This window comes from Berghia stephanieae, chromosome 5 (genome assembly GCF_034508935.2).
Source record: "Berghia stephanieae isolate SIO BIC M18660-M18661 chromosome 5, UCSD_Bste_1.3, whole genome shotgun sequence".
NCBI classification, from domain to species: Eukaryota; Metazoa; Mollusca; class Gastropoda; order Nudibranchia; family Aeolidiidae; genus Berghia; species Berghia stephanieae.
Window position 1 is genome coordinate 8256532 of NC_088364.1, and position 20658 is coordinate 8277189.

The following is a 20658-nucleotide window of genomic DNA, read 5'->3' on the forward strand; positions in this document are numbered from 1 at the left end:
TACTTATTTTGCATCTGAGTACGGTGAGAGAATGCGAGTAAAGAGTCTTTTCCGAGGACTCAACTATTCCGACCCAAAAGCGAGTTGCATACAACTAGACCACATAGCCGCACTTTCAAGACAACGATACACTAAAACTATGAATGACATAATCTATAAATAATCCATCCACCCATCTCCCTCTCCAACCAACCAACAAACCACCAATTCATCTCTCGCCCTATCAATAATTAATTGAATCACTCATTAATCTTACGCTATCCAAAGCCCCTATATATTCCTTTCACACGAAATCCTGGATGTGACCTAAACACTATGACATCATGTGTAAACAATCCACTAATCCATTAACTTCTCCGTCAATCCATCCAACCAGACAACCAACCATTCATATATGTGCGGCTATATGGTTTAATGGTACTCACTTTCCGATCGATCGGAAGGTCCTGGGTTTGAGCTTCGCTCGGCGCATAGTTGAATCCTTGGAAAAGGCTCTTTACTCACATTCTCTCACCAAATTCTGTTGTAAAAAATGAGTTCCTGACCGTTAACAGCGTTGTCTCTGTCGGAAAAAAATTTCTAATATCGCCTAACAGGCGCCATGTCTCGTTCTACATAGTACATGTTGCTGTTGGTCAATGACCCTTTGAATAGCGGTTTGGGCACGTTTAGTGGATAGTGTGCTATATAAAAAACCTCTTTTTTCATCAATCAACCCATCAATATACGAATCAATCAATCTTACCTTCTCCATTGCTCCAATATACCCCCACGAAATTCGAGGATATTCAATATGGCATGAAGACTATTGTACCATCTATGAATAATCCATTCACCCATCAACATATTTTCTTCCATCAAACCAACAACCATTCATCAATAAACGAATCGATCAATCTTTCCTTGTCCATAGCCCCAAGTTACTCCGGCCCCCACGAAATTCCTGGGAATATTCAATGTGGCATGAAAACTATTGCGCCATCTAAGAATAATCCATCCATCCATTCATCCATCTACTTCTCTTTCCATCAAATCAACCATTCATCAACCCATCAATATACGAATCAATCATCAATCTTACATTGTCCATAGCCCCAATTATACTCTGGTCCCCACACATTCCTAAGAATATTCAAAGTGACATGAAGACTATTGCTACCATCTATGAATAATCCATTCACCCAACTACATCTTCTTCCAACAAACCAACCATTCATCAATCAACCCATCAATATACAAATCAATCATCAATCCTACCTTGTCCATAGCCCCAATATACTCCGGCCCCCACGAAATCCTGGGGACATTCAGCGTCGCCAACAGACGATCCACGTATCCAGCAGACTCCCAATGTCTTCGATGGTAGAACGGATTCATCAGATGGACCACAGTGGTTGTGTTGGACCTCAGGATCTCGCTGCAAAACGCCTGGGAAAACAGGAGGACGAAAAAAAATGAGAAGAAAAAAATGTTATCTTGTGCGGCTATGTGGTCTTGTGGTATGACACTCGCTTTCGGATCAGAAGGTCCTGGGTTCGAGCCTTGCTCAGCGCATAGTTGAGTTCTTGGAAAAGGCTCTTTACTCACATTCTCTCACCGTACTCAGGTATAAAATGAGTGCCTGGCCGCTAACAGCGCTGTGTCTGTCCGAAAAATTGTAATGTCGCCTAACAGGCGCCATGTCTCGTCCTACATGTTAAGTGTTGCTGTTGGCGAGGGACCTCTTGTAAAGCGCTTTGAGCACATTAATGGATATTGCGCTATATAAAAGCTTATTTTTTTTTTAAAGCTCAATCTTAAAATGTGACCCATTGCGTCAAAACAGTATTATGCAAGGGGGGGGGGACATGTTTTTAATTGAATTAAATGCTCTACTTACATAATTTGAATTGAAATAGATGTTTAATATTGAGGAAATTGATTTGCTTCCAACAAATCAACGCGTACCCTTGTGAAGAATAATATAATTAAAATTGTCTTTCACTATCAAAACCTCTGTGGGATAATGGCAGCACGTCTGACCGGTAATCAGAAGGTCTGAGGTTCGATCCCCAGTCGACGCAGACATATTTCTGGGGATGTTATTTATTGTAATTTTCTTTCTTGCGTTGTCTGGCACCTTTCATACACACTTGTTCAGATCTTTATCTTACACCGGTGCCTTGTCCCTTGGTTCTCAAAATATTTTTAAACTTGTTTTGTTTTAAAGCTTGATAATGTATTTTCCCTCGTTATTAAAAATAATATTTTAACCTGTCTTCTTTTCCCATCGCAGGATGACCTCTTGTATTATTGCCGTACTTATACACGGTTTTGCCGTACTCATACACGGTTTTGCCGTACTCATACACGGTATTGCCGTACTCATACACGGTTTTGCCGTACTCATACACAGTTTTGCCGTACTCATACACAGTTTTGCCGTACTCATACACAGTTTTACCGTACTCATACACAGTTTTACCGTCCCTATAGACGGCCTTGCCGTCTTTATAGACGGTTTTGCCGTCCTTATAGACGGTCTTGCCGTCCTTATACACGGTTTTGCCGTCCTTATACACGGTTTTGCCGTCCTTATACACGGTTTTGCCGTCCTTATACACGGTTTTGCCGTCCTTATACACGGTTTTGCCGTCCTTATGCACGGTTTTGCCGTCCTTTAATACGGTTTTGCCGTCCTTACAGACTATTTTGCCGTCCTTATAGACGGTTTTGTCGTGCTCATAGACGGTTTTGCCGTGCTCATAGACGGCTCTACCGTCCTTATAGATAGAATGCTCTTGGCCAAGGAGTTCACAACATTGCCATCCGGAAGTATAATGGACCAACACACAAACTCTGTGTAACCGTGAACTTTTATAGTCTGGTTAATACAGTTTAGTGAGAACAAATCACAAACGCGGATGGCAAAAACAATAACAAAGGCTTGAGTGACGTCATCTGAATACTATCTATATACGGGTTTGCCGTCCTTATAGCGCAACCACCACCATCATCATCATCATCATCATCATCACATCACCATAAACATCATCATCACTATTATCATCACCATCATGGCGCTGGCTTCTGGCGACAACAGACGTGTTGTGAATGTTTACCTATTTTCTACACATATTTTTATTCATTTATCATTCAATCGTCGGAATTTACGCCTAATTTTTATTCAAAATGGATGTGAAGTATATATTGTTCCTGATTTTTATATTTATTAGTATATTTATAAGCATAAATGGTGTTTTAGCCTGTGATTTTGCTGCCAAAAGCCTATCGATAACATATACTCCAGAGACTCTCCGATCCCTCCAACCCGTGTCACCCCCACCACCCACTATTGACACATCGTTTATTAAAGTAAGAAAGAGGGGGAGAAAAGGAGGAATAAAAACAAAATTTAACAGACGGCCTTTTCGTCCATTTTTACCCTGTGTAGTCACAGGTAATGTAAGATCACTGAAAAATAAAATTGATGAACTGTTTTCACTGTGTCGTTTTAATAGTGACTATCGTCAAGCCTCCATAATAGCGTTAACAGAGACTTGGCTATCTCCTCAAATACCATCGTCATGTTTTGATATTGATAATATTCACTATTTCGAGGAGATCGGACTAATGTAAATAAACGAACTGGGGGTGGAGTGTGCACATATATTAACAACAAATGGTGCCACCCCAATAACTGTCAGATAAAGAAAATGTATTGTGACGATTATATTGAATTTATTACTGTTTCGTCACGACCATATTATCTACCCCGGGAATATACTCATGTCATCATCATCAACGTCTACATTCCACCATCATCAGACAACACCACAGCGAAAAATATTTTGAGGAAAGAAATACAGGACATTCAAATTAAGTCACCCGATGCCGTATTGATGGTCACTGGCGATTTTAACCAATGTAACGATTTTACTCTCCCGGGACTTCATCAATACGTGGACTGCGAGACAAGGGACAAAAAAAAACATTAGATTTATTCCTGTGTAATATTAAAAATAGTTATAAATGTTTACCCCGTGCCCCATTAGGTTTATCTGACCACTGCATCCTCTTGCTACTCCCCACCTACCGCCCTGTTTTTAAACGTGTAAAACCAGTAAAGAAAAGTGTACAGATCTGGAACGGAAGTGTGTGTGAAGATTTGCGTGGTTGTTTTGAATGCACTGACTGGAATGTTTTTATCGAATCATGTGATAGTGTGGATGAGCTGAATGACTGTGTGAGTGAGTATTTAAAATTCTGTGAACAGCTAGTGTCTTGTAAAAAAGAAATAAAATATTATCCTAACAACAAGCCTTGGATAACAAAAGATCTAAAACTTTTATTGAACCAAAAGAAAACTCTCTTTACTAGTGGAAACAAAAAAGATCTGAAAACAAAACAAAAAGAGATAAAGAGAGTAATATCTAGTTGTAGAGACAAGTACAAAAATAAAATTGAAAAATGCTTTTCTTCTGGGGATATACGGGACACGTGGCGGGGGCTTAAAACTGCTGTTAACTATAATCCAAAGCCCACGACTATATCAGAAGATATCGAAATTGAAACTCTAAATAAATTTTATTCACGTTTCGACACAGCAAACAAATTTGATATTGAAAATGAAAAACATAAATTAGACAGGGCTTTGGAAGATGAAATGACTATTGAGGTCAGTGAAGAAGAAACGAGATTCGTATTTTCGAAACTAAACGAGAGGAAGGCTGCTGGGCCGGATGGATTGAAAGGAAAATTATTAAAAGAATGTGCCCATCAGCTTTCCCCCCATTTATACACATATTTTAACTGGTCCCTCCAATGCGTTTCGATCCCTGAAATTTGGAAAACTTCAAAAATTATTCCTGTTCCAAAAAAAGAAAAACTTGAAACTATGAACGATCTCAGACCTGTTGCACTGACTTCAATAGTCATGAAATCTTTAGAAAAACTTGTTCTTGTTAAAATTAGGAATCAGTTTATGCCATTGAGTGATAGTCATCAATTTGCTTACAAATCAGGACGTGGCGTAGAGGATGCCATTTTGCTGTTTACAAACAACATCTACAGGCATCTAGATCACGCTAGGAGCTATTGCAGATTGCTTTTTGCAGATTTTCCTTCAGCGTTCAATACAATGCAACCTCAGTTGGTTGTTCAAAAATTGACTAGTCTGAATTTAAACAAGTATATAATTGCTTGGGTGCTCGAATTTCTTACGGAGAGAGCACAATATGTTCAATTAGGACAAAACAAATCTTCCTGTATAACTACAAATATTGGTGCTCCTCAAGGTTGTGTATTGTCCCCTGTATTATTCACAATATACACGAATGACTGTAGAAGTCAAAACCTGAGTGTACCTTTAATAACGTTTGCAGATGACACCGCTCTTCAAGGCCTCATAACAAATGGCAACGAAGTGGCTTATAGGCAAGAAATTGATAGATTTGTGTCTTGGTGTGATGCCCACCACCTAGAGCTTAACATAAGCAAGACAAAGGAGCTAGTGATTGACTTTAGGAGAGTGAAGGAACCGATAGAACCGTTAAAATTAAAGGACCAATTCGTCCAGCGAGTTCCTCACTACAAATACCTTGGTGTAACGATTGATGACAGGCTCAAGTGGGATGAACACTTGAAAATAATTAAGCATAAGATGTGCAGACGTACATATTTTTTATCAAAACTCTCTCAGTTTAGAATAGATAAAATCCTCTGCACATAATTTTATAGAGCAGTAATTGAAAGTGTTTTGTCATTTTGTATAACAGCTTGGGGAGGCAATTGCTTAGCAGTGGAAAGGAACAAAATAAATTCAAATAGTAAAAAATCCATTAAACGCTATATAAATGATGTTGACAATGTAGATCTTTTATACGAGAAATTTTGTATAAATAAAATAACTAAAATATTAAATGACCAGTATCATCCACTAAGACCATCAATTATTATGTCAGAAAGAAGTGGTCGCCCTTTCTCTATTTCAACGAAAACAGAGAGACACCGAAAATCTTTTCTGCCGTCCAGTATTAGGCTTTATAACAACAAGCAATAATCATTTTATATAATAATTTCTCATTTTTACTTTTAAAAAATATAAATATTAATTTATTTGTTTTGCAATCTTTTCAATTTTCAATTTATAGTGACAGTTTTAACTATTATACAGTGTTGAAATTATTCATATTATAAAGTGAAGCTCTGGTTATAGAGCTGCTCCTTTTAAAAAAAAATATATATACATCCTATTTCCATTGTATTTTTATCTTATTGTGTAAATTATAACACGTCTGTACAAAAAATTTCCTTTTTGGGATGCAATAAAGTATTATTATTATTATATTATTATTATTATTATCATCATCACCGCCATCACTTTACTTTATTTTCTGCTGTAATCACATCGGATCGAAAAGTCCTGGGTTCAAGACCCGAGCGGTACATCGTTGAGCCTTTGGGAAAACGCACATTCTCTCTCCGCACTCAGGTGTAAAATGAGAAGCTGGCCATTAAGCGCGTGAAAAAAATTATAATACCGCCTAACAGGCGTCATGTCTCCTCTTTGATACCAATTCCATAAATACATTTTTCAATACCCCACGTCAAAACAGTGAGTACTCGTTCATCCGTCACGCACTCCCGTGAGTACAAAACCCACGACAAGACAATAGACAACACGGTACTCAATCTGATTACACAATTACCAATAGGAGAAATTGTTCTGTTACCCATTTACAAGCAGTGATCGGGTTTAGATATATCACTTCTACTTATTCTCTCTCTCTCTCTCACACACACACACACACACACAAACACACACACACAAACACACACACACACACTCTTACTATTTGACACATTGGCTAAAAACCTTTCATTGTCAGCATGATTGAAATGTTGAAAATTAAATCTATTTATAGAATGAATTATCTATCAAATTCTGTATTCTGAATTCAGGTTGTATAGTTGAAGGGGGAAAAAATACAGCTTGGCATAGTGCGAAAAAAATATTATTTTCTGATTGTATTGATTTCCAAGCCCCTTGACAGCTTACATCATATCATATGCATTTTAAACTAGAGCTTTAATATATATATATATATATATATATATATATTATATATATATATATATATATATATATATATATATATATATATAGCGAAATATCCACTAAATGTGCTCAAAGCGCTTTACAAAGGGTCCCTGACCAACAGCAACATGTAACTAGTAGAACGAGATATGACGCCTGTCATGCGATATTACAATTTTTATTTGTTGACGGCCAGGTACTCATTTTACACCTGAGTATGGTGAGAGAATGTGAGTAAAGAGTCTTTTCCAAGGACTCAACTATGCTCCAAGCGAGGCTCGAACCCAGGCCCTTCCGATCCGAAAGCGAGTGTCATACCACAAGACGCACATTTTATGACAGAGGTACCCTCTAAGTCTTTGTTTCACAACAAATCCTTTAGAGTAACAGCGCCTAGGTTGTGGAATTCCATGTCATACAATACCAAAAACAGTGAAAATTTAGATGCGTTTAAAAAGAAATTTAAAACTGAATTATTTAGATGAGCGTATTTTATGTTTTAATCTAGGGTATATGGTATAGATAGTAATGTGTATGTAAAGAGTTTTGCATCACGTGTATGCGGAGAAGTTATATGTGTCAGTGTGTATGATAGTTTATACAGTCCGAGTGATTGTAAAGCGCCATAGAACACTTATCAGTTGGTTAATGGGCGATATATTTAGATGATTATCATCATCATCATCATCATCATCATCATCATCATCATCATCATCATCAGCATCATCATCATCATTATCATCATCATTGCCTTTTTCACCCTGGGTCAGGGTATAGGCCACAGCAAACAGTTTCCATCCTTCTCTATCTTGAGCTAACTTTTTTTATCTCATTCCATATCTTATCACTTCTCTGTATATCAGTATCAGCTTCTTTAATTCTTCTCCATGTTCTTCGTGGCCTTTCCCTTGATCTTCTGCCCTGTGGGTTCCAGTCCAATAATTTTTCTGTTATGGTGGAGTCATTCTTTTTAAGGGTGTGTCCGATCCACCTCCATCGTCTTCTTCCTATTTCCTCAGTAGCTTACGCATGCACCTGTTTACGGAAATCTGTTCCCTCCTTATACCTGGCTGTGATGCATTCCAAGTTTCACATCCTGATGTCAGCTAGTTATATAATCTTGAAACTGTTGATACCTTCAAGTAAAACGATCCTTCACTTATTTTACAGTCATCTCAGAGAGATGTTTTGTTTATTTTTAAGGGCTTTACGGCGCTTGCAAAACAATCAGGTTATAACGGCACCGGTAAACAAAGAAGAAATTGGGATAGTAAAAATGTTCTAGAAACAATCTAGAAATGCAATCCAAAACTTTCACCTTCCGCCTGATTTTGTCATACACGGACACATTTGTGGAGAGTTCCATCTGAAGTTTTACATGATATCGAATATATATTTGATTTGAAACAATACAAGTCTCGACTAGAAAGGGTTAACAACAACATGTGCTCCTCTGAGAATTCAAATTCGTTGATGGAAAGAACGATAACTTTGTTACTTTTCAATTATAATGACATTTAATGTGGAATTTCAAGAATTTAATCGATAGACGAGAGCGTTCATTAAGTGCGCGTTCACGGTTCGCTGATTACGGCCGTCTATAAATAAATGAATGAATAAAATTCCCTCTATTCAGCTTAAAGAGGAAATTTGTCTTCAGGGTCCAATTAAAAGATAGAATGGAATAACGTAGGCGTCAGCCGCAGTGCGGCGCCGCAAAGGGAGATAATGCGAGGTGAGTTCCTCAAGGCCATACTGTGAAGCGTGTAGTTGAACTTGGTATCATTTTGAATGTGGTATAGGAGATAGAGCTCCAACAGAGGCCCTTGTGCTTTTAGAGTCAAGAAAACACGAACAGTCAGGCGATAGCGAGCAAGTGCTGTGTTTATTTCTGAACGGCGCATAATTGAGTCCTTGGAAAAGACTCTTTACTCATGTTTTCTTACCGTATTTAGGTGTCAAATAACTATTTGACAGTTGTTTTTGTCGGGGAAAATATGTTATATCATGTCTCGTCCTACATTTAAGTCTCTGTAGTAAAGCACATAGAGCACGTTTAGCGGATATTGCCCTATATAAATGCTCATTATTTTATTTTATTTTATTTTATTGGGGGGGGGGGGGGGAGGATTAAAAGTTACAACAAGCAGAAATTAAAATTGTGAGTAAAATTTTAAAAGTTAAATTTAAACAAATTAAAAGCTACCTCAAGGGGTGATTTCGACAAAGTCCACCCTCGAGACAAAGTCACCCCTTGATGCAAGGTCACCCCTTGAGACAAAGTCACCTCTTTAAAGAAAAGTCATCCCTAGAGACAAAGTCACCCATTGATACATAGTCACCCCTTGAGACAAAGTCACAAATAGAAATATATTCTCCATTGTAAAAGAAAGAATTTAACTCTAAATGTTTACCTCGACATAAATCCGCTTTGAGAAGGGTAGTGGACTTACAAAGCCTCATTATATAAACGACCAGAAATTCATTGTATTAGCATCAAATCCCCCGAGATGTGCAGCTCTGTAGTCTAGTGTTTTGAAGGCCAAAGGTTTGAGTCCCTGGAAAAGGCTCTCTACTCACATTTCCTCACCGATTTCAAGTAAAAAAGGAGTAACTGACCGTTAACAGTGTCGTCTCTGTCGTAAAAAAATAGGGATTTCAATTGTAAAGAAAAAGTGACTTACCTGTAGTATATCTTTAGGCATATCAGTGCGCAGGCGCACTAGACTACCGGAAGGCGAGATGTGTTTCCACAACATCCGGTATTCCCTGCTGGACATGAGCGTGTCTATAGTACCGTTGAGAATCCTCTCGTAGTTCCTGTGTAGACTAGTGTGGACAACCACCTTTAGGGACACCTCCTAGGGGAGGGGGGGGGGGGAGGGAAGAGGGAGGATAGAGAGAGAACAAAGATGATGCTAAAAGAAAACTCTTTGCCAGAGCATGAACATGATAACCCACATTTTAATACATATGCTAAAAGTTCTTCACAAATTTCACGGAAACATAGTTTGGAATAGGGTTCAACAGTCGTGACGTCACTTCCCTCGTAGTGACGCATAGTTTCTGGTTCTAAACTATCGCAACAATGGCGGACGCCATTATCTCCATCACCGCCCTTATGAAATACTTCTCCGACGAGCATAAAGTGTACCCAGGGGAGAAAAACATAATAAATCTGATCATCTTTAGACTTTTATACATTCTGATTACATGTGAAAAAGTACGACACTCGCCTTCGGTCCAAGGTTCAAGTCCCGCTCTGAGAGGCACATAGTTGAGTCATCGTAAAAAAGGCTCTTTGCTCACATTCTCTCACCGTACTAAGGTGTAAAATGAGTACTTGACCATGAACAGCGTGCTCTCTTTCGGAAAATAAATTGTAATAATATTGCCTAAAAGGCGTCATGGAGTATAGTCTAAGGACCCCTTGTATAGTACATTTAGTGTGTATCGCGCCATAATTTTCATTTATTTCAATTTTTTAAAATTGAGCTTAATTGAGCTTTTATATAGCGCAATATCCACTAAAATGTGTTCAAAGCGCTTTACAAGGGGTCCCCGGTCAACAACAACATTTAACATGTAGGACGGGACATGACGCCTGTCAGGCGATATTACAATCTTTCGGACAAAGACAACGCTGTTAACGGCCAGGTACTCATTTTACACCTGAGTACGGTGAGAGAATGTGAGTAAAGAGCCTTTTCCAAGGACTCAACTATGCGCCGAGCGAGGCTCGAACCCAGGACCTTCCTATCCCAAAGCGAGTGTCATACCACTTGACCACATAGCCGCACATTAGTTCTTTTATTTTCTTTACTCTGACAAAATTTAAGGTTTGGCAGATTGCAACGAGGAAGGCAGAACAATGGCCGTCCTATCGAGATCGCCATTTTGTAAAAAAATTTAATCTGTACAGGCGATTGTCTAGAATCATTACGAAAAGCGAGACTATAATTATATTATATTCGAGAAGAAGGTCTATGAATGTTGTTGAATGATTCGTGTTAATGTGCAATGTTAACTTTCGAGTTCCTATGCATGGAAAATCGAACGAATGTGTTCGATTTTCAATGAGGGTGAACTCGATAGAGTTTAATTCTCTCCTCCAAGACCATATTCATGATTTTTCCAGAGATGTTAAAGATAGTTCGAAGATGACGTCACTCAGGCATTTGTTATTGTTTTTTGCCATCCGCGTTTATGAGTATTGCTCACTGAACTGTATTAACCTGACTATAAACGTCCATGGATACACACAATTTTGTGTGTTGGTCCGTTATACTTCCGGATGGCAATGTTATGAACTTCTTAGCTAAGCGCATTCTATCTATATACCTACCCAAAACAGAACTTAAAAGTCAAAGTCATTAGAAATAAGTACGAACAAGATAATATGTAAATGTTGCTGCTCGAAGCTCGAAGAAATAAATAACAATGTGAAATTGAATGTAAGCTTCAATTTAATTACGAAAACAGATACAATGGACGTTTCGGGTTTCCCCTTTATCAACAAACTGGATGAATGAAACACTACAGATGAATGAGATAATACACATTTTTGTGCTGCATAAAAAGCTTTATAAAACAAAGATTTTTTAAAAATAAAATGTTGTAATATACAAAACAAATCTGATTAAGAAACGTGCTCATTGTATTGTAACAAATGTGACAATTTTCCTGTAGTTGGTAAGGATAGGGTTAACGCGTTCTTCTTATTCACTACAATGAATGAAGTTGGCGTGTCCACCTCTAATAGAAGGGATTTGGTCGTTAAATTTGCAAGTCTGATAACCCAAATTGTCCTGGGCCGACGTGCACATATTTTTCAGGTCTGATAACTAAACGCAAATATGGAGAATAATTTGCGTTGGTTTGAGAGTATTTCTATTGTAAGTGAGCCCACGACGACTTGGGTTAACAGACCTGCAAGTAAATGCACCTCGTTGCGGGCCCATTGTTGTAATTGAAATACTCTCAAACCAACGTAAAATATACTCCATTACAACAATGTTAAATCAAGCCCATAATCGTATTGAGTGATCAGGCCTGCAAATATATGCACGTTGGTCTGCAGGTCTGATAACCCAAAATGCCGTGGCCTTATAGATAGTATGGGCTGGCTTGGAAGCTCACAACATTGCCATCCGGAAGTACAACGGACCAACACACAAAACTCGGTGTATCCATGAACGTTTATAGTCTGGTAAATACAGTTAAGTGAGAATTACTCATAAATGTGGATATAAAAAAAAACAATAACAAATATCCGAGTGACGTCAATTTCATTCTATCTATAGTTGTAATGGAAGAAATTCTCTCAAACCAACGTAAAATAATACACTCCATAACAACGATCTTAAATCAAGCCCATAATTCCATTCAGTGATCAGACCTGTATAAAGGTGCACGTAGGTGTCTGCACAAATGATTGTAATGTTGTTGTTAGAAAATCGACACTCATTAGTGTCGAAAAGAAGCAACATTTGAAAGTGCAAACCCCGTCTGTGGCTAATGAGCTTTTTGTTGAATCTAACACCTCCCATAGTCTGTCGCGTCCATTTTAACCCTTTCACGCCATAGACAATTTTTTGTTTGCCGTTATTTATATTTTATTTGATATTTATTTTGTTTTGTTTTGACTTGTTCTTTACTTTAAAGTTTAGTTTGTTTTTATTTTGGCTCTTTTTTTTTCTTTTTTTTTTTTTCGTTTTTGTTTTTTTTTAGTGTGTGTGTGTGTGTGTGTGTGTGTGTGTTGGGGGGGGGGGGGGCTTGGGTTTTGTTGGGGGGTTTTTTTTGACAAGGGAGGGGGGGGGGGGAGTGTTTTTTGTTTGGTTGTTTTTGTTTTGTTTTTTTTTTTGGTTGTTTTGTTTTTATTCCTTTTTTTTTGTTTGTGTTTTTTGTATTGGTTTCTTTTCAGTCTATAATTTCTGTTGGTGTCTAAAAATTGGGGAGAGGGGGGGGGGGGGGATTTATTCCTTAGTTTAATGTATGTTTGTGCGTGTGTGTGTGTGTGTGCGTGTGTATGTGTGTGTGAGTCCCCTTCCTTATATCTCATTATACATCTGCGTATAGCAGAAGATATTAATATTTAAATGAGATTGGCGCCAACTGACAAGACAACAACAACATTCCTCCCAGACACCTCTAAACAACCTCCCTGATGAGTCCAGGATCTCAAGACGAAACAACGTTGTTGGAGAATGTGTAAAAAAAAAAAAAACGAGGTGAGAACAAATGAATTAATATTTAAATTACCATAATTTTAGGTGCAAAATAGATGAGTATCGGGCCGTTTACAGCCGTGTATCTGTCCAAAAAAAAAAATGTAATATCGTCTAACAGGCGTCATGTCCCGTCCTACATTTTCAGTGTTGCTTTTGGCCAGGAACCGACCCCCTTATAACGCGTTTTGAGCACGTTTAGTGAATAATGCGCTATATAAAAGCCCAATTTAAACAAAATATTCATCCTGACATATTACCGCTTTGACACGATAGGTCACAAATCTTTTAATGCCTCTGTTACTGCTCACTTCGCGTAAACGTTGTCGTGTTCCAGTGAAATTGAATTTAGCCTGTAAAAGGGTTAATGTTGGATTTTTAAAAACGGGAAACAGGTAGACAGGGAGACGGGAGAAAATATCATTGCTGCATTACCGTGATAAGACACGGATTAAACATTTTGGCCAGAAAAATCGTCCTTCAAATATCAGCTTAAGTAAAATGGCTCTCATCAAGTCAAAAACTCTCAAACCTGGGACTTCATCGAAGCCTTCTTTAAAGTCCCAGGTTTGAGCGTTTTTGACAAGATGAGGGTCAATTTAATCGCTCAATATTCAATATTTTAAGGACGAGTTTTCTGGCCAAAGTTTTAAATTCCTGGTTTGTTTGCTTTGTTTGTTTTTTGTTTGTTTGTTTTTTTTTTGTTGTTTTTTTTTTGGTTGTTTTTTGTGGGGTTTTTTTGCTGTTTTTTTTTTTGCCGAGTATGGCAGATTTAAAGAATTTAACTTCTTGGATTAGACAGAGATTTGATTTGTGTTTCTGTGGGTGTTTAAATTGGGGTAGGGGGGAGGATGTGAGGAGTGGGGGTAGTAGAATAGGGGTTATGCATGTATTCGTGTATGGTGGTGGAGGTGGTGGAGGTGATGATTATGATGATATTAGTGGTGGAGCTTAAGATGATGATGATGATGATGATGATGATGATGATGATGATGATGAGGAGGAGGAGGAGGAGGAGGAGGAGGAGGATGAGGAGGAGGAGGAGGAGGAGGAGGAGGGGGAGGAGGAGGAGGAGGGGGAGGGGGAGGAGGGGGAGGAGGAGGAGGAGGAGGAGGAGGAGGAGGAGGAGGAGGGTGATGATGAAGATGGTGATGATGATGATGGTGATGATGATGATGATGATGATGATGATGATGATGATGATGATGATGATGATGATGATGATGATGATGATGATGATGAGGATGATGATGGTGATGATGGTGATGATGTTGATGGCGATGGCGACGACGACGATAATGCTATATGTACATGCTGTTTCTCAATTAATAAAAATATTTCAACAAATTTAGCACAGGAAAATGGTAGGTTTTGCCGCCATGATGTGTGACGTGACTGGTATTCCAATCGGTGGAAATATTTCAACACGACTTTTTTGTCATCCTCCCAATTTTAATTCACTTTTCAACTCTTGGGTTTTTTGTTTTTTTTTTTTCAACACTCAAGGAGACTTTCAAGTGTACCACGGGAAATCTATTCAAGATGTCTGACGTGGTATGTTTGGGATGGAATGGTTCTTTCATTCAGTTTTTTATTGCTTGCTAGTAATATCTTAGTCGTCCGGTTTTGTTGTTCTTTTTTTGTTTTGTTGTTTTTTTTTTTTTTTTTTTTTTTGTTTTTTTGTTTTTTTTTTTTTTTGGGGGGGGGGGGTGTTGGGGGGGGGGGGTTTAAACACATATTTGGTTCCTTAAAAAAAAAATTCCCTATATTCATCCCACAGGGGAAATTTGTCTCTAGAGTCTATTCCAAGGGAAGACTGGAAAAGCCCAGGCGTCAGCCCACATAGCCGCAGTGCAGCGCCGCAAATTGAGCTAGGGCGAGGTGACTTGCTCACGGCCGCACAGCGCAGTGGCGGGTGATCGAACTCGGTACCTTTCGGGTACGAAGCAAAGACCGTACCGCTGAGCTACTCACTCTGTCCCCAACAGGGGAACTCATTAGAAAAGATTTAGTCTACATTGAGCATCTCAAAGTCGTTAAAACTGCACTTGTGTGCAGGAACAATTGAACAAGTGTGTACGAAAGGTGCCAGACAAAGCAAGAAAGAAAAATACAAGAAAAAGAAAAAAACATCCCAAAAAATCAGTCGAGTTTGTGTTCCACTCATCGTGTTGTGTTAACAAAGGGGAAACCCAAAACGTCTGCATTATCTGTCTTCGTTAAGTAAAATGAATTTTCCATTCCATTAAATTAGACTATAGTTATCTATTTTTGACGTCATAGACATTTTTTTTTTTGGGGGGGGGGGGGGGGTCTCGATAGCTCAGTTGGTAGAGCACTCGCTTCACACGCAAAGGGGACCGAGATGGATCACGGGTGCCGTCGAGATTTTTTTCTGACCTCCCTGTTCACCCATCAGTAATTGGGAAGCTGGTTCTGTTAGATCTGGCGGAAAGTAGTTTGCGATAGACTAGCGTTAAATGTTGCTGTTGGCCAGGGACCTCTTTAAAGCGCTTTGAGCACATTTAGAGGATATTGCGCTATATAAAATCTCAATTACAAAAAAAAAATAATGTAAAAACAATTTTTAAAAGAATATGTTGAGAGGATTAGGTAATAACTTGTACATGCAATCACAATTTAATTCTAATTTATTTTTAAATTTAAAAAAAAATGGGGGGGGGGGGGGGAAGCATGGCTCAGAGGTGCGGTCTTTGCTTCGTACCCGAAAGGTACCGAATTCGATCACCCGCCGCTGCGCTGTGTGGCTTTGAGCAAATCACCTCGACTTAGCTCAATTTGCGGCGCTGCACTGCGGTTGACGCCTGGGTTATTCCAGTCGTCCCTTGGAATAGACCCTAGGGACAAATTTCTCCTATGGGATGAATTTTGATTTTAATTTAATTTTAACTCACGTGAAGTTTTAATGAATTTGGGATACTCGATGTATACTCCATCTTGCCTAATCAAATCCTCGTGAGGAAACGAGAAACCAAATATGTTTATAACAAAACACTCGACGACTGAGATAATATTACTAGCGAGCGATAACGAGATTAATAATAATAATAATAATAATAATAATAATAATAATAATAATAATAATAATAATAATAATAATAATAATAATAATAATAATAATAATAATAATAATAATAATAATGATAATAAAGGTTCCATTCCATGCTACGTCAGACATCTTGAATGGATTTCACGTGTGATTAACCCTTAAGGGTACCCTTGAAAGTCTCCTCGAGTATCGGTCGGTGAAAAGACAAAGCGATTACCGATTTTTAATCAGATTTTAAGAGGGTTCGCAGGTGCAATTTTGGGTCAGTTTGGGCTGAAAATTATCAATTTTCAAAAGTGTCTGTTTTTTTAAAAACAACTTATTCATTCCTTTTTTTCATTTCAACCCATATTTTGATGAAGGAATATTATAAAACAGTCCAAAAAAAAAAATGCAACTCAAAACCCTTACACAACGTTATTGGGTTCAAAACTTGATAAATATTGCGAGGTTTTTTTCTCAAAATTATCCAATAATCACCATAAACATTTTTGGGGGCTTGGTCATTTTTAAAAATTCTAATGCTAGAGCTTTGAAGTCTCAAATTTGAGAGTTTTTGACCAAGATGAGGGTCATTTAAATCGATCGATATTTGACATGGGACGAGTTTTCTGGCCAAATTTTGAAATACGTGTTTTATCCGGAGCACGAAATTTGTTTACTCGTTAACACAACAATCTGTTGACATTTAAGTTTGTCTCATATTTCTGGCTAAAGATTCCATTCTCATCATCTCAACAGACCCGTCATGAGAGGGTTAAAAAAATTAAAATTGAGCTTTTATACAGAGCAATATCCACTTAACATACTCAAAGTGATTTACAAGGGGTTCCTGGCCAACAGCAACATTTAACATAACATAAGACAGGATATGACGCCTGCTAGGCGATAAAATACTTAATTATTCGGACAACGCTGTTATCGGCCAGGTACTCATTTTACACATGGGCACGGTGAGGGAATGTGAGTAAATAGCCTTTTTCAAGGACTCAGCTACGCGCCGAGCGAGGCTCGAACCCAGGACCTTCCCATCCAAAAGCGAGTGTCATACTACAGGTCCAAATAGCCGCATAACAATCTGTTGACATATAACATTACGTCTCATATTTCTGGCTATAGATTCAATTTTCATCATCTCAACGGTCCCGGCATGAAAAGGTTTTGGAGGGAGAGCTTCGTTTTCATATTATTGTGTCTTGCTCGTAGGTACGACAGACTGGATGGAGGTCCTGACCTCCCAGAGTGGCATAGTGGGTGAGGAAACTGACCTCCAATAGTGCCTGGGGTTCTTGACCTCCCATAGTGGGTGGAGTTCCTGACCTTCCATAGTGGATGGAGTTCCAGACCTCCCATAGTGGGTGGAGTTCCTGACCTCCCATAGTGGGTGGGGTTCCTGACCTCCCAATTGGGTGAACTTACGACCTCCCATAGTGGGTGGGGCTCCTGACCTCCCATAGTAGGCAAGGAGATCACTTACTGTGTTTTCTATCCCCCTGTATCTGTTTTCCAACTTGCTTTCTGTCTTTGTCTTGGAATGAGATTAGTTGGTTTTGTCCTGCCTTGGCCGGATACCCGGCTGGGAGGGAAACAGTCGATTGTATAGATTTGGGAGATGATATTGTTTGTCTTGTAAATCATCTCTGTTATGTACTGTATTATTTTGTTTCACATATTGTATATGATTTGTAAACACTTGAGTGTATTCCTCTTAGTAGGGACATGTGCTCGTGTCTGGACGAGACATTTAGGTGATCTGATACACTGATAGTATGCTCTTGGAATCTACATCTGTTTCCTATTTGAATTAAATCCTCTTTGTCTTCCTTTTTTTTTTTTGGATGCTTTAATTGTAATTCTAGAACTGTTTACTATCCCATTTTCTTCCTTTTTACTGACGTATTGCAAGCGCCGTAAAACCCTTAAAAACAAACTCCGGTTCCATGGACCTAATGGATCTAAAGGACCTCTTCTCTCTCTCTCTCTCTCTCTCTCTCTCTCTCTCTCTCTCTCTCTCTCTCTCTTTCTCTCTCTTTCTTTCTCTCTCTCTGTCTCTATCTATCTATCTATCTATCTATCTCTCTATCTATCTCTATCTCTCTATTTCTCTCTCTATCTCCCTCTATCTCTCATTCTCTCTCTCACCTTCTTTCTCCCTCTCGCCCCCTCCCTTTTTCTCTTTATCTCTCTATCTATCTCTCTCTTTCTCTCTCTCTCTCTCTCTCTCTCTCTCTCTCTCTCTCTCTCTCTCTCTCTCTCTCTCTCTACTGGCGCTAATATGACCTTAGTGTGTTGCAAGCGCCGTAAAACCCTTAAACAAACAAAACAAAATAAGCACGACAGATAACTAGAGTTAGAGAAAAAATAAAACCACAACAACAACAACTGCTCGCAGCGACTTCGACGTGTATCAATCATGTCGAGTTTATTTGTAAACCCGAGTTTGATTGGATTAACTCACTCAACCCTAGAGAATTTTTGCTACTTTACAACTCTGGAAAAATGTATTGAAAAATTAGCATGTGCATAGATAGATAGTTTTATTCAACCACCATTAACATGTAAAAACTTTTTAAAAATTAGCTTTTATAGATAGTATGCGCTTGGCTAAGAAGCTCATAACATTGCCATCCGGAAGTATAACGGATCTAAACACAAAACTGTGTGTATCCATGAACGTTTGTTTATAGTCGGGTTAATACAGTTCAGTGAGCATTACTCGTAAACGCGGATGGCAAAAAACAATAACAAAGACCTGAGTGACGTCATCTTCGAACTATCTATACTACGTCTAATAATCTGTCTCAGAAAAATTGTGATAAATACGAATGGAGTCAAAGTAACCCTGGGTGTATACTAAGGATATAGTCGGTGTTAGGGTTGAGTGGGTTAAGGTTATAGAGCAGGTGGAAACAGGCATCTGTCAACATTGCATCATGGGATGCCACAGCTCGTGCCCATTGTAAACATTTGGGGGATAACTATCCTGACGAAAACCTTAACAGCTGGTGAGTTTGAAATAATCAGAGGGGGATTTTATAAACATTGTAACTCACTCAATCCTAGAGATTTTTGCTACTTTTCAACATGGGAAAAATATGTATTAAAAATGAGCATGTACATATATAGTTTTTTTCAACTACTTTTAACATGTAAAAATTAAGAACATTAGCTTTGATACTACGCCTATGATTTGTCTCATAAAAATGTAATAAATAGGCATGGGGTAAAAGTAACCCCGGGTATACTACGGATATATTCGTTGTTAGGGTTGAGTGAGTTAAGTTATCTCTCCCCTTACCAGCCATTTTCAGGATTTTCCCCAAAACTTCACACCCAACTAACACAAAATATATTTTTTATCACTCAAACACAATAGCAGTAAGTTCTTGCCATACATAATTTCTGTAGCAAAACCTGCTCTACAACACACTGTTCGTTTTCTTTAAATTTTATGATGTACAAAAGAAATTTGAATAAGAAAATGTTGGTTGTATCGTAACGTTTTTTTTTTTTAATGTTTTAAAGGGTCTTACGGCGCTTGCAACACATTAAGGTCATATCAGCGCCAGTAAAAAGAAAGAAAATGGGATGGTAAAAAGTTCTAGAATTATAATAAAGTATCCAAGAAAAGGGAAGACAAAGGGGAATTGGTTCAAATAAGAAACAGGTGTAGATTCCAAAATCACTCTATCAAAGTACTTAGTTTGAGATCACCTAAAAGTCTCATCCAGACACAAGCACAGGTCCCCGCTAAGAGGGACACACTCAAATGGTTTACAAATCATATATAATATAAAGAAAGCATAATACAGTGCATAACAGAGAGATGATTTACAATGAAAAAAAATATCATCTCCCAAAACTAACTATACATTCGACTGTTTCCCTCTCAGACAGGGCATCTGGCCAGGACCAGGACAAAACCAAATAATCTCATTCCAAGACAAAGACAGAAAGCAATTGGAAAACAGATATTAGAGGATAGAAGAAACAGTATTTAACCCCCTGCCCACTATGGGAGGTTAGGAACCCCACCCAGGTATCGTAACGAATGTGATGATTTTCCTATAGTTGGTAAGGAGAGGGTTAAGCTATAATCTGGAACAATTATATGAGGGTAGCATGGCACAGTGATACGGTCTTTGCTTCGCACCCGAAACGTACCGATTTCGAAAACCCGCTGCGCTTAGTGGCCTTGAGCAAGTCACCTCACCTTAGCTCAGTTTGCGGCGCTGCACTACGGCTGACGCCTGGGTTATTCCAGTCTTCCCTTGGAATAGACC

The 20658-nt window shown here is 38.5% G+C and overlaps 1 protein-coding gene across 3 annotated transcripts in view; it reads right to left on the minus strand.

The window, feature by feature from the left end:
- Window positions 1-20658, minus strand: part of LOC144972337 (uncharacterized) — a 229826-nt gene that overhangs the window by 152492 nt on the left and 56676 nt on the right. For all 3 annotated transcript variants that reach the window (XM_078913433.1, XM_078913434.1, XM_078913435.1), the window contains exons 3-4: window positions 9763-9939; window positions 1258-1428 (exon numbers count right to left, since the gene is read on the minus strand). In XM_078913433.1, the coding sequence (XP_078769559.1) occupies window positions 1258-1428; window positions 9763-9939 (348 nt within the window). The remainder of the gene's footprint in view (window positions 1-1257; window positions 1429-9762; window positions 9940-20658) is intronic.